The sequence below is a fragment of the Melanaphis sacchari genome, unplaced genomic scaffold (assembly GCF_002803265.2).
Source record: "Melanaphis sacchari strain LSU unplaced genomic scaffold, SCAv2.0 Contig0_pilon_pilon, whole genome shotgun sequence".
Taxonomy (NCBI): domain Eukaryota; kingdom Metazoa; phylum Arthropoda; class Insecta; order Hemiptera; family Aphididae; genus Melanaphis; species Melanaphis sacchari.
The window spans coordinates 5,278,760-5,294,831 of NW_020270366.1; the positions used below are offsets into that span (position 1 = coordinate 5,278,760).

The 16,072-nt window shown below is 24.9% G+C and overlaps 1 protein-coding gene across 1 annotated transcript in view; it reads left to right on the plus strand.

The window, feature by feature from the left end:
* LOC112594780 (melatonin receptor type 1A-like) overlaps positions 1 to 16,072 on the plus strand; it is a 112,378-nt gene that overhangs the window by 36,237 nt on the left and 60,069 nt on the right. The window contains exon 2 of the mRNA XM_025339767.1: positions 7,365 to 7,508. Coding sequence (XP_025195552.1) covers positions 7,482 to 7,508 — 27 coding nt within the window. The 5' untranslated portion in view covers positions 7,365 to 7,481. The remainder of the gene's footprint in view (positions 1 to 7,364; positions 7,509 to 16,072) is intronic.

Consider the following 16,072-nt stretch of genomic DNA (forward strand, 5'->3'; position numbering starts at 1 on the left):
AAAAAAAAAATTCTAGATGCTTGAAATTTTCATTAAATATTTATATCATTATTTAATATTAACGATAAAATTTTAAAAATATTTTGACTTTTTTTAAGCTATTTATAAGCATGATAAATTTTCTAATTTTTTCTTAAACTTCTTAGTAGAATTATTGATTGAAAATTATTTGCTGGATAAAAATACTTGAAATGAAAAAAATATCGATAATCTAATCACAGCATTTTTTTTAAGGATTTTAATTAGAATTATGACAAAATTCATAAACATTCTTGTTTTATACCTAAGATTTAAAAATTTTATAAAGGTATTATTAAATGTTTTCAATCTATATTACACAAAAAAAAATTTTTTCCCGTAAAGCCTAAAAATTTTTTATAAACATTTGGAGTTCAAATTTTTATGACACTACATATTCATCCATAAAATGATTAATTTTAATCTAACAGGTTTTGATATTTTGCTATATTTTAAAAGAAAAAGAACAGTAAATATGTACTTGAAATGTTGTCTAAATTTGTATATTATTATTTTCATTATATGATACAATTTTTAAAATATCCTATCTTTTTTTGAAATATTTATAGGCATACATTTTCAATTTTATTTTTATTTTTATTTTTCTAATATTGATAAAAAAAATAAATATATTCACGGTTTCAACTTTTTTGAAAATGTTGTACAAGATTTCACATAAGTTGTTTTTATATCTATATAAAAATATTAAAAATATAACTTTTATTTTTACGTATACGAAATTCAAATTTAAACGAAATTTTTTATTTAAACAATAAATAACCATGTTACATTGTTTATTTATATTATTCGTCGTGACCCGTGGGAACTTAAAACTTTTAAGTTTATTATATTATCATAAACTTTTATACACACAATGAAATTTTTGATTTATTCAAAGATATTATTTATCTATACTATAAACCTATTTTACTGTTATATGGTTTTTACAGAAAGATGTTATTAAATTGTGAGTAGTATAAGAAAACATAATAATATGGTATTAAAAAATATTATTATAATAACTTAATACTAATAATATTATAAATATAATATTTTTGGAAAAATTATATCAACCTTTTGTATTATTAAAAGTAAAATAAATAACTTTAATAACTATTTACATGTTTAAAAAAAATACTATAACATCATAAAATAAACTATGTGATATACATGGAAAGCTCGTTTTCGATTAGAATCGTTTTTCGTATACAATGATATATCATTAAATTCAAATGTAACACATTCATAATAGCGATCCATCTACTCCACGCCAAATGTGCAGCAGGTGGTATCCACTTACCTACCTTTTTTAGTTGTTTTTGTAATATTATTATAAACGGAACTATTGGTTTAACAAAGTTTATTTCTTATATGTATCTGTATCCTTTAAAACGTACTTGAGTTGTGTATTAAATGCTTAATTTGATTTTATTCTGTATGTTATCGATAGCTTTTCGCTAATCATACTTCAAAGAGTAGTGTTTGAAATTTCCTAAGGGAAAAAATGAACTGAAATATCTCATTAGAACACTTAAATTTAATTATTAGTTATATATTATATATTACTGAAACAAACATGGCAATGATATATGTCATTATTACTTTCAAAAGTTAAGAAAATATATAACACTAGAATACGCTGATTCATAGTTCGTACCTAAATAAATTCTTATTAAATCAAGAAAAACTAGATTTTACAATGATATTTTTAATTTTTTTTTTCGATCAACTTGTTTTTGATTTTTTAAAGATGAAAGAAATGTTTTACGTACATGTAAAATCAACTGTCGACTCTCAAAATATTGTTAAGAAATAGAGTAGCATAATAGTACATTATCTGATTTTGACTAAGCTTTAAACTAAATAGTTTCTTTACTACGATTTATTATTTTACTCATTTTTAAATTAAATTTATAATATTTATTATAATAATGTATACCGCAGTATCCTGGCCCTAACGTAAAACGCTATCCCTCTCAATGTTTTATTGTTTTGTTTTAAATCAATACGTACAGATATTGAAATATACATTTGAACCCAGAATAGTTATTATTCATTTGTTATTTATTGTTTCAATGTCGTTAGTGCAAAGTATAGTAAGGTTTAAAAGGCAATGTGTCCATAATGAGACGAGCATGTGCAGACATTGTGGACCGAAAATATTAATTATCGACCAGAGTAAAATGACGTATAAAGACCCATAAACTGAAAACACTTCAATAAATTCAATTTATCTATAACATTGTGGCTCTTTATTGACAAGAACAAGCACAAAGCTTATATCGGTTGTTGATTCCTATATGCCAATATATATATTGTTTGGAATTATTATCATTATAATTTTTGTATCAATTTAAAATACATATCATTATTCATATTTTTGCGTTGCGTGTGGTCTAGTTATATTTTATTTAATAGCAAGTTTAAAGCCTTACCTATTACAAATAGGTGTTGATTATTTTATTTACCTATCCCGTTATTTTTACCACTCACGTACTGTGTACTGTCATTGGGTGGATGATGTACGGTTATAGGAACACGGAAAGCTGCTTATTGGTTTTTTTCAATCATTTATTTACAAAACATTTATTCTAGTACAAAAAACGTGTATTAGTTTTTACCTTAACAAATAACGAATTACATTTGTAATATATGTATAAAATAATTGTTAACAATAAAAAAAAGTATTTTTTTTTTATCTTTATTAATAAAGCGTATATTGTTATATTTAATAATAAAGTGTACATAGAATTATGAAACAACTGTATTTTAAAACAAATATTACATATACATAAACTCCATTTTACAACAACATTGTTGGTTATTCATGAATATAATATTTATTATTTTTAATTATTGTTTGATAGAATAAAATGAAATAAACTAAAATCGTTAAGGACGCACAGTGTTTAAATCATAAATATTTTAAAAATAAATTATTTCACATAAATCTTTATATTAATTATCCACGAAACAATAATTTACTCAATTCCTTTTGAATATTAATTTACGTTTTTAAATTAAACAAATACATAAAGGAAGAAATTATTATGGATGATAATAGTATACGAGTACATTGCAGACTTGATAAGAGATTAAATACAATGTTTGTAATAATACAATTACATTATGATACATTATAACTAAAAATATAAAAACTTTAATGATTTAAATATCATTTTAAACAAATGTAAAAAAAAAAAAAGAACTAGAAGATAAAATTAGCTTGCAGACTTGTAATGTATACTATATATTAATATATTATATACATTACAAGTTGTATTTTAAATGAACAGTTAATGAAAATGTATGGGTAGTTTGACATAATATAAAATTATTAAAAGTAAAATTGTCAAATTAAACATTAAACTGTCAAATTGATAATATTATATAATTGAAAATAATGTCAAGACTTGAATGCAATAAAATTTTGGTTTGAAATCATTTAAATCTGCACAACTATTGTTTAAGTGACGTAAATCCCTGTAGGGATGATGGAGTATGTTTAATCTATGACCAACAGACGACGAAGAACAAACATGTATTTAACCTTATATATTGACCAAAGAAAGTCTGATGGTTTTAAATTAACATTTAACAGAAATAACCAACATTTAAGAGAACATTTCATATACTCGTGCAAACGTGCAATATAATAAATTTGAATTTAAGAGAATCAATTTTGTGTTGTACTGTTGTTACCTTTGATGTTAGATCTAATTTGTCTATTATTAAACTTAAAAGCAAGAACATTATCTTTTATTGTAAATCGGCCATTGTGATATTTTAATACTTAAGTGAATTTAAGGTCTAATAAAAGAGATTGAAATTAAAAAATACAGACAATTCACTCAAAAGTGTAAATATTGTAAAACCGACAAATAAGCACATATAATATTACTATTTTTGAGTTTGGTTGTATAGGCCAGGATGCTTTAATTTCAAATTAACAAATAATGTAAACTAATATAGTTAACAGTATAAAAATGGTTCTAATGTACGTAAATCTATCATGTTGCATGTTTTTAAGTCGAAGATTACATCCGAGTATGACGCGTACTCTAAAACAATATGCATACAAGTCACTCAACTAAAACTTAATGTTAGTTGTAACTATTATGATTATTATTCAAAGTATTATGCATATGCGTGATTATACGATTTCACCGTTCAAGTTAAAGTTTTTTGTAGTTGTAGTACTTAACTGTGTAACGTAGTAGTTGTTTTTTTATAACTCTGCAGTATTTACAAATTATTGAAAATATCGCCCATCTATTTTGTAACAATTTAACCTATATTGATTACATTGTCTATACATACAATTCATCCTCATAATAAACATTGTAAATCAATCTTTAATTAATTTTAAATAAAAAAAAAATAATATTCATTGACTTTCAATCTAAATTTGAAGAATATATATAGGTTAATAATAAATTGTGTTTCTGGTATTGTTTTTTTTAGTATCCAAGTTGATCAAATTTAAACATCTGGAAGTGAAAGATTTTTAGAGTATAACTTATTTAAAAAAGAAAACGTTCCAGAACCCTTTCGATTTTCTGAGAGTCTTTTCGACTATAGGAAAACTATATCATAGATCTGTATTCTAATATCAACCTTACAAATGAAGCATTTAATATTTTGAGACAATTTTTTTGATTTAGATCTACTAACGTATTACGACGGATAAAGCCTAGAGGACGTGAAGCTTTACAAAAGTAATAAATGTAAAAATTTAATATGGTTATTAAAAGATTATAATGATACCAGTTAGTCTCCTTCTTCTTTACACGAGACAAGCTTTTATTATGGATTAAGTAATCAAAATTTATCATCTCACGTGATCTGAAAAATGACATGACATTTTTGAAATTTAAGGAAAGTGTAACCATTTTACACCGATTGACCACCTTAAGAATAGTATCTTATAATATAAAGCACTCCATTTGGTTGTTTATTTTATAGAACATTTTTGCATTATTTGCAAATAGAATAATTTTGTATAGCGAAATGATCTTTGGCGTGGTATTTATAAAGATGTTGAATAAAAATGGTAATAAACATCCACCTAGTAGTACGTTTGATGCAGCTTTTATATAATCAGATTAATTTTGAAATAAATAAAACAATTAAATTTTATTGGCAAGGTATGAATGAAACCATGATAATGATGAATATTCAACCTTTAATTGGTCTAATTTAAGGATTAATGTATTATGCTATTATGTATCAAAAGCTTTTGAAAAGTTGAGTATATGACATCACGTCATAATATGACTAAGTAAACTTTTCATAATATGTTTTTTGATATTGTTACTAAAGTATTATACCTACTTAATTATTAATACTACGACAAATTGATTCAGCTCTTTTAGAAAACATTGCATTTATTTTAATATTAGTACTTAGTTATTATTATAATAATAAATATAATACTTACCATATTATATTATTGTTAGTAATTTTTGATTTAATACTGCCTTAACGTAATACAGTGTAAATAGGCCCATACATTAATAGTATATACATTTAAAATATTTTAATTTAATCTAGATATTTTTAAATGTTAATTTACGTACAGTAAAACTAAATACTTAAAAGTTTTAAGTCCCCATAAATAATTTTTTTTAAATTATAACAAGATCATTAATATCATTTTTTATCATTACAATATATAATTTAATCTAAATTGTAACTTAAAAAATCTTTAAAAAGAATGTTTTGTTTCAGTAATTACCTATGAGAAATATAATACATATTTTAAAGCTTAATCATAAAAATTGAGAATTTTATAAGTTTTTGTTACAAAATACTTGTGGATTGTAAATTTTAATTTTAATAATTTTTTTTAAAAAGTTGTATTTTGAACGAATAATAACTATAAAAAATGTATGTAAATGTTTTCTATACACATACAAGAACAATTTATATGAAATTTTTTAATAAATAAATGTTTAAAAATGTTGACCTACATCATTTAGAAAAAAAAATGAAAAATATAAATTTATATAAATAGCTCAAAAAGGTTTAAAATATTTAGAAAATTATATTATTTGTATGAAATATAAAATTAAACATAATTTCACATATTATTCATGATTATTTATTTTTTTATAATAACAAAAAAGATATTGTCATTATTACCAGTTTTGCATGAAAATTGTTGTTCTATTACTTGATTGTATTTTATTTTTTTCGAAAAATAATTGGAAATCTTTTACTTTTTATCCCCTAAAATAATAACTAAATTCAATTTTTAGCCAGAAGTCTTCCTCAAAGCTAAAAATCGAAACATTTTAACTGCCTCATAGAGCGTTAACAAACAGAAAAAAATATACATCATCGTAAAATTAGCACACCTAATAAACATAAAGAGCAATAAACCCATTTTGAAAAATGTTTAATAAAATTGTTTATTATTTATTACTAAAAGAAAAATAAAGTTGTACAATCACCATTCTGTATAATTTACTTTTTGATCATCCATGGCATCTAATTCAAAATCTACTAATAAAAGAAAATAATTTAAATTTTCCTCAGTATTACCTTAAACTTGTTACTTGCGTATATGTATGGATTAATGTCTTAATTATTACCATAATTCATAATTATTTTGTATTGCATGTATGCAGTTATAATTAATCAAGTAATTTAATTTGTATTTATGAATATACTCTGTATTACTATTATTTATTAAGATAAGTATTGAATTGTTATGTTACTAAAAAGTGCCGAATTTTATCAATATTTAAGTTATATAATCTGCGTTAATATTGCATATACAGTGCGCCGTTTTTAAAAATGTTGTGTATAAAGTAAAATTTATTGGTTTATTAATTATTTTAATATTATAGTTAAACATTAATAACAATAAAAATAATAATAAAAATTATAAAAAGTGGTTGGTCAATATAATTCAAATATCGTCAGCAATAAAAATTTAAAAAAAAAAGAAAAAAATAGCTATGTAAAAATATTTACGCATGCATATTTCGATTAAAAATTATAATAATATACTTAATAAATTAAGTATTTAAACACGACGTACATAAACAATAACGAGTACTCGTTAAATTTTAAACTATATTTAACAAATCTCAAATAACATTATTATAATAATTACACTATAAAATTATAATAGGGATAATTGCAGGAAACAACGTTGTTTAGTATTATGTACGATAGTGACGATTCAAAGTTTCAGACATAAAACTAATCTTAAAACTGATAGTTTTAAATACATCTTTTAATTTTAAACATTTTAGTAAACCAACATTTAATTTAATAGTATATAGGGAATATACTGTACAGATATAATTTAATAATTGTATACATTGTGTTTATAGATCGTTGAGCAATAAATTCGAGTCAATTATCGAGAATAAACCACTAAAGACGAGCGGTGTTCACAACAAAACAGCTCTTCATTAGTTCCACAAGACTTGGTCTAATTGAGCTTATGAATGTTTAACATGAATACTAACCTAGAAGTAAGTTTTTTCGATATTTTAATTTGTACGTTTTTACAGTAAAAATTATGGACTTATCTATGTTTGAGTGTTTTAATAAATAATAATATAATTTAAATTTCGTACAAAATCAGCTTTAAAGTCATCTGTTTGGTAAAGCGTAAATTATGTACTAATAAGGTTGTAACATGGTTATACCGGTTAATTGCTAAATAGTATTTAAGTTTTATTTTCAAATAATCGATGTGAGTTGTGTTTATTAAACAATAATACTTTCGCATCATAAATACATGAATACTGAAATAATAAGTCTAATCTTATACAATTTAGTTTGAAATATGATTAAAATTAAACAAAATGAATGTATAAACTGAACGAATCATATAATTTAAACTTTACAATGATGACAATTTTAAACTTATCTCAATCTATAACAAAATGTGGATGTTACAAAATCGACGATTTATAAAGTATGCTTAGAACTGTCGTGTATAAGTCGGTACTTGTAACTTCTTATCAAAAGCTGGTATTTTGGTGCGTATTTGAATGAATGTCGAAACGGAGTAACATACTGATAAAAAAGATTTACAACAAAATTTATCACTCGTGAAATCAAACGTTTCCGATCGCGAGATTTAAAATCTTAGAAGTGCAGTTATAAATGTGGATATTCTACGTATCTACACAATAACGCTTGATTTATCGTCTTCGCTGATTTACCATCCATAATTACTCCGATCTATCTATTCGTTTTCTATACAGTACATCAAATTGAGTATTACATTTTAGTAGGTATGATTTTTTTTAAATACAAAAGACAATGGCCGTGATATATATTGCGGAATCTTTTCCTATTACTATAATTTGCCTAATCAACATTATTATATTAAATTAACGTCAACGTTAATAGCGATGCGAGTCAAAAAAACTGATTATTATTACACTTTTTTACTTGATGGATAATTTCATTAGTTAATCATAAAATTAACTGTTAAGTATCTATCAAATATTTTCAGCCTTTTAACAAATTTAATCTCATACAAAGTTTCACTCTTATCAAGAATTCTTACCGATTACTCTAAATTTTAACTTGTATTTGTATCTAACTCCATCAAACTTTTTTTCCTAAAATAATTCCAAAATATTTCTTATATTTAAATAATCATCTTGATTATTATTCTTTTGAATACTCGCTTTAAATCACAATTCTTTATTTTTTTTCTTAAAGCATATAACTGTGATCCATAAAATATAAAAATTATCTATATACGTTATATGATACCTATTTATTCAATTTTAATGTATATTGTATATAATATAGTATATATATATATAAATAAATATACATAATCGAACTTTTGTACTTTTAAATAAAACTATAAAAGTTAAACTCAATAAAACTGTATAGTGTTCAAACCTGATAGAGCTAAGGAATTCATATTTCCAATTGGGATTATTCTTTTGCGGATCTCGGTATGAACATCATTCAACTGTAAAATGACCTAAATCTATATTAGTACTGTATTAACTTAATAGTTAATATAAAGTGTCTTTAAAATGGTTATGACTGTAGTAGCTGTGTCGTCATAACAATAATATCCTTTTGCTCGGAGAGTTGGACATAGACGAGACGCAAACGAGTGCACTCTTTTATTCCATTTATGCCGTTTCCTCCACCGCCACGTCACGTCGTTTGCCGGCAACAAATAAACGTCTGCACGGTTAACGTTTATTTTTTTTTTTCTTTTCTGTCATTTTTTTTTCTTTCCCCATGCAGCCGACCATATTCCGCCATGATGACGGACCAGACGATTTGTCTTCGTCGTATTATTTTCCCGCGGAATCTCTTTACGCTTACATTTACGGGATGTCTGTATGTGTACGCGCGCGTGCGTATATTAATACACGCCTCCACGTCGGCTCGATCTCTCTCTGTCACCATGTTTATGTATATATAATAACGTTTACCCGTTTACAAAACAATCGGAACAGCCGGAGACGATTGAGCATTTGAGCATCCGTCGGAGAGAGTATGAGATAGACGCACACAGAGTCGGCGTTAAAAATAGCTCCGAGGAGGGATGTCGATGAGGATTGGGGGAAGGGAATCCTCCAACAGCGCGAGCGTGCACAATCGATCGGACGACCCTCCAACACTCGTGGTAAAGAGAATACTGGCGTGTGATTGTCTGTATTATTATTTTTTATACCTTTAAATTTATATATATATATATATAGATGCGAAGCCCAAATCTTAGTCCTAATATTATAACGGTCTACCATTTATTTTGTTTCCTTAGCTTAAGCTATATGCGTTTTGAGCGTAAATGGTTTGCTTGTTAGTTTTTTTAATTTTTATATAAAAAAAAAAAATAAATAAAATAATACTGCAAAATATAAAGATGTACTTATATTATATGTATATATAAGTTTTAAGTATATATTTTTGATGTGTGTCATTATATTTTAAGAAAACGATTGTCTCATGCGTATAATATATGATCGACAGGCAAATATCTCAAAACAAATACCTTTGCAGTATATCACTCCATGACTCGATATAATATAAAAGTATAAAACATCAGCCATAATACATGATCATACGTAAAGATCTTTAATACGAGTATAAATTATTCCTTTACATGTGAATCGCATGTTAAGAAACTTCAATCGTCTTTTAAGTTTACTGTACGTTGAATATTCTATTTCTATAGAATTTAAAGTAAGAGCCATAGGACATGCGTTGTTATATAACGTATTACATTTCATTATAATTCTTGAACACTATATTTGTGTATTGTATGTATAACATAATAGTACAGTTTATATAGAAGAAATATTTTATTTTTTTTTTGTTTTTTGAGTATAAATAGAACATTTTGTTTTATTTATATCAAACATGTAATATCGTATAAAAAATGAATAATGAAAATGTGAATAAATAATATTATGAAATCAAATACACAATTTTTTGATAAACAAAAGTTTTTTATCAACACACATTAATAGGTAGTTTTACACTTTTGTCTCCTAATCACCAATTCCATATTTTATAATAATGTAAACCATTCAATTTTATTCAAACCTATATTTGATCAATTCTAGGGAAAACTACAAGTACAATTCGTCCATAAATATTGAATCAGTTTGGATAAATAACTTAAATAGATATCTTACCCGCATCCCATATAAGTTATCTCTATGATAGAAACGTACAACATAGTACATTTTCGTTCACTAGTTTCAATTTTGTATTGTTAACTTAACCATTTGAGTTATTCTATTTTCTGACTTAACAAATAATAATATTATTTATAGAATGCTTTAAAGGCTTTTATTAATATTTTAATATTAAAATGAATAATAACTGCAAAATATTACAATTTTAAAATTATTTATAACTATACAATAAATTATATTTTAAAAAGCTCATAACTTGCTTTAAAATTAACATATCAATATAAAAACTCACGAAGTGCCCTATATAAATATTTAAAAATAATAACTTCCTAAAATTGGTTCAGCTGAACGCAGACTTTCTATATGCTTTATTTGTAAAACGGAGATAATACATGCAGGATCATTCTGTTCCCCTTTTCAAAAAGATTTGAATTATTCTTGTCTACCACGCACCAAAAAAGTGGAATTTTATCTTATGAAATTAATTACAAATATTTTACCGATGTACAGTGTACAATATTTTTGATAATAATATGATTGTTTATTATCTATTACATGTAAAGTGTCGATAAAAATAGTATAACAATTCGGATACAATTATACGTATAAACATATTAAATAAACATACATATGACGTTATGTATAATACATATTACATTCATTGTTCATGCTCGCTATTGTTTATTAACCCGTGTATTTATTGACCTGCATGAGTATGTCACGTATTACTTTGTTTAGTGGTAATTTGCAATCCGACGATGAAACGTGCTTGGGCGTCACGAAAACATTCTTATCCAATATTTTTTGAGAAGAGTGAGTTTTCTTTGGGTTTTAAGCTTGATTAAGGATCTTACACCTACTCTACCAGCTACAATTATCCGGACATTTTTATTATTATTCCGTGCCAAAATAATGTCTGAGAGTGCTTTCTAGTTATCTTTTAAATTAAAACTTTTAAGTTTTATATAAATGAAAGACCCCCGATAAATGTAAAATCCTTCAAAATGACGTAAGGAATGTTTTATATTACAAATACAACGCAGTTGTAGTTATATATCTTAACTATATTAAAGTTGTATGGCTGATGCAACAAAACGAAGAAAATATTCTATAAATAATTAAATGTACACACAATATAAAATCTCAAATAGTACTACTAGTGTTGGTTTAAAAAAATAAATATTTAGCTTTTAGACGTATAATAATGTGTTTTAAAAGTAAGTGCACATTACAACATATATTTCTTTTGTCTTTTTTTACTAACAATGATACTTATTATGATAAATTAGTATGAAATTAAAATATATACAATACTGTTTTATATATATAGTTAGTAGATAATTAATAATTAACATAAATGTATAAAAATATGTGAATTGAATTGATATATGAATACCTACAGTCGTAGCGGCTAATAAAATAGTAAGTATTAAATATATTATTTAAGTTCTATTATTAAATTTGTGTTATTGTTTTTATGTCTTTACTTTATAATAGAATAATATAAAAGATTAAAAATGTTGTACAACTATAAAAGTTATAAACTTAAACAAACTTAAAATTCAATGGTTATAAAAATATTATTATTAATTATGAACATTTTTAAATTATTATATAAAACTGATATTTATAATAACTAATTAAACACCATAATTAATGACTTTGAAGGTCATCAATTAATTAAAAAAATTAAAAAATTTTTTTTTGTATTCGGTAGTATCTTAATGGTAAATTACATGTATTGTATTGATATTGTAGAACACTTGTTACAATATTAAAACTATATATTCGGGTTTTATGATGTAAATGAATATCTAAAAAAATAAAAACAAAAACCCATTCGATTTTCAAAGTACGAGTACGCACAAACGGTAAATTTTAAAAAACCTCCTATGCGAGGCATATACTTGAATAAGACTTTTGCTTGTTTTTGTTTTGATACATACTCATATTAAACAATGATTAAACTTCGAACGTCAATAGAGAAACCATAGCATTATGACTTAATATAATATTCTATCATGTGCAGGCATCACCTTTTCGATTTATCATCGGAAACTGCAGACAACTGTAGTTTTTTGAAACCTTTTAGTGTATTATTATCAGAAATGCAGTGCAAATAAAGGATCGTTGGTTTTGAGCACTGTACCGTAAACAAATAAACAAGCAGATCTCACACCTTTATACGTATACGCGTTCAATATATAGCATTATAATACACAGTACACAGTACACACATGTAAAATATATAAGTACATAGTATTTTATCAGTCAAGCATCAGAGCTATGTACTATTTCGGATTGATACCTATATAATACTTCTATCATATTATATAACATATTTATCCTGATCTATAATAGAAGACCAGTACCAGCAATCAATCTGCATGTCCAATAGATGACGTCGAAATTTTGTTTTGTTGGGTACATGTATTTACATTGTTAAACAACCGGTATATTATACATAAAAATTTGGGTGAGATAAAAAAAATTCACATATTCGAAATACCATTACGGTATGCAGGTGTTATTGAGTAAAAATATTATTAATTGTTAACACCTATCGTGAATTATTGTTCTTGATAAAACAAACAACAATTATACATAAATCTTATGATACTATATTTCTTTATTATTAAAAATCATTAATCAATAATAATGTCCAAATTTATACACGTAGTCGTTTTGAACGCCATATCAGATCACGTACAGCGCTGAGAATTTCGCGCATACGAGCGTATACCGCTTTCATAAGTTTTTATGGCTGTTGCTATCGTATTTTAAGTAAATATCTACCTAGAGTTTTTTTATTTATTAAATAAGCCTAATATACATGCATAATCTGCTCGTATAATGCAACATGGTATAATTGCTTTGTGTGACTCGTTGCTATACCTACTTTGAGGACTGTTGCGTGCACGATCGATCAAAAAATAGTACGATAGTAGAAGGTGAAGGGGTGTGAGATGTTTATTTTTTGTAGTCAAGTACAAAATACTACCATGTAATGTTGAACAAAAATAAATTTATTTAATTAAAACACAAATTTCAAATAATGAAAAGTCACGTAAACATTCTAATTCAAAAAATAAAATCGTTAACTACACAGTTGTAATCTATGTATAGACTTGCGCGAAGGTCCTTAGAACTAGGTGAAAAAAATTCATTTGAAAATAGTGCTTTTACCGGCTTCCTTATATATGATATCGTCTTCTTGAATGGCCAAATAGACTTGCCTGACATCTCGGCGATAACTCTCACAGACTGCTTACAATGTGTGTGTGTGTGTGTGTGTGTGTGTGTGTGTTGAGTGCCTTGCAATAACTGACGCAGAATGACATTTTATATTCACATGTAAATTTTATACACCATTTATTTATTATTTATATCCAATAGTATTTATGCTTCTTATAGAATTAACACGGAATCAGAATACATAATAGAAATAACAGAAATAATATATCTAAAGTTTTCAATATATGCGTGTACTTATGACTCAATATATTTTTTATTAGCCCGAATACGTTCGAAACAAATATCACTTTAGTATATACGTAGTGATATACCACATACGGCTATTAAATGTATGTCACCGTCTGGTTTCTAATCAACAAGATTGTAATTTATTAGCGAAGCCCATTTTCTGTGCGCAATTCAAGCCAATATCGGTTAATTTGATTTCACTGTAAAACACGCGAAACGGTGCGTCGGTGCAGCATGTGATCATTGTAGCGATTGTTACATAAACATTCGTATAAAAACACATGCCGAACTTTCGTTATCTTGTTATATAAAAGTATAAATTAATTACATTAATGGAGTTCAAGCTCAAACTAAATACTAAAAAAATGAAATAAATGTATGGTGCGTATAAACGAGTATAATATATACGCTTATGGTTTTTTTATTTTCACTTGTTATATTATCATAATTTTATATTGACGTCTACACTCGAAAATTATAAATTAAGGCAAAGAATTAATGAAAACTAAACAATATATTAGTGTGACAATTAAAATATTTTTAATTTATTAAAAATACCAAGTTATTACAAAATTAGAATGCGTGTAATTATACATTAAAATTGTGAAATAATAATAATAATAAATTTAATTAGGAAAACGAATAGAGTGAACTAATGAAATTAAAAAAAGACTGAAATAAATGATGAATTAAATAGCCATTTCTCACGAAATATAAGAAAAACTAAACATTATTTTTCTCTTACATAGGTATCAAACTAAAAAAAATATATTGCAAATTCCAATTTAAAATGTAATAAAATAAAATATTAATGATTATTTATTATTTTTTTATCAATCTTTTAAATTTTTTTAATATTACTCAACAACTAAAAATATTTTAAACCACATTTTAAAAACTATTTAATTTATACAATAAATATATAACAATAGGTAATGAGTACTATATTTAGCATGTTTAAATAAGAAAAACACTTATTTAAAAAGTTTTAAGTATTTAAACTAATAGTATTAGCATTGCATTCCTTTGCATATAATTATCTACCTTATATTATCATAAGATAATGTTATTTAGTTTAATATAGTATAAGCATGTCATGAACTTCAATTTTGCTTAGGGTAATCCTCATTATTATTTTTTTTAATTGCCCCCTCCATAAAAGATTTGATTACAAAACAAACTATACATAAAAAAAGTTTCAGACAAATTTATCCATTTTAGCTTGTATTAAAAATATTCAGCAGTAGGTAGTAAAAGTTGAATGTTTTTTTTTAAACTTTTTAACTATTTATTATGATTAATCATAACTTAAGAAGAAAAATTCTACAGTAAATATGTTAGGAGGTAAATAATAAAAAGATAAATTTTCTATAGTTTAATGTTAATCAAATTTTTTTTGTAATTATTAAACCCATACTTATTTATAGAATATGAGCTAATATCATTAGAGTAGGTTAGTAAACAATAATTGAAAATCTTATGGATTAAAATGTAATTATGAATAGAATGTTAATTATAAAATGAGAAATCCCGCTTATACTAAAAATTTAACATTGATGGAGGAAGTACCCAATTATAGTTCAGAAGTTATTCTCGGAGCCATCATATGACGGATACATTAGCCACTGCCCACTAACAAAATCATTGAATATTAAAACATCCTTTAATATTTTCCAGTGTACCGACAACGCTCAGGCCCGCTATTGATGCCTTAGACGTATTTCTTTTGTATATTTAAATCGCAATACGTTATTATATTGCATAACATTCGATTTCGCCTATGTCATTTTTCTACTCCACGTAAGAGAATATACTACACCAAGCAACATGCAACGTGACTCTCGTGGGTTCCAATTTTTCATAAAATCTAATATGACTATAGATTGTATCGGCTAAAAATATTTCCCTTTCCTAATGAATGG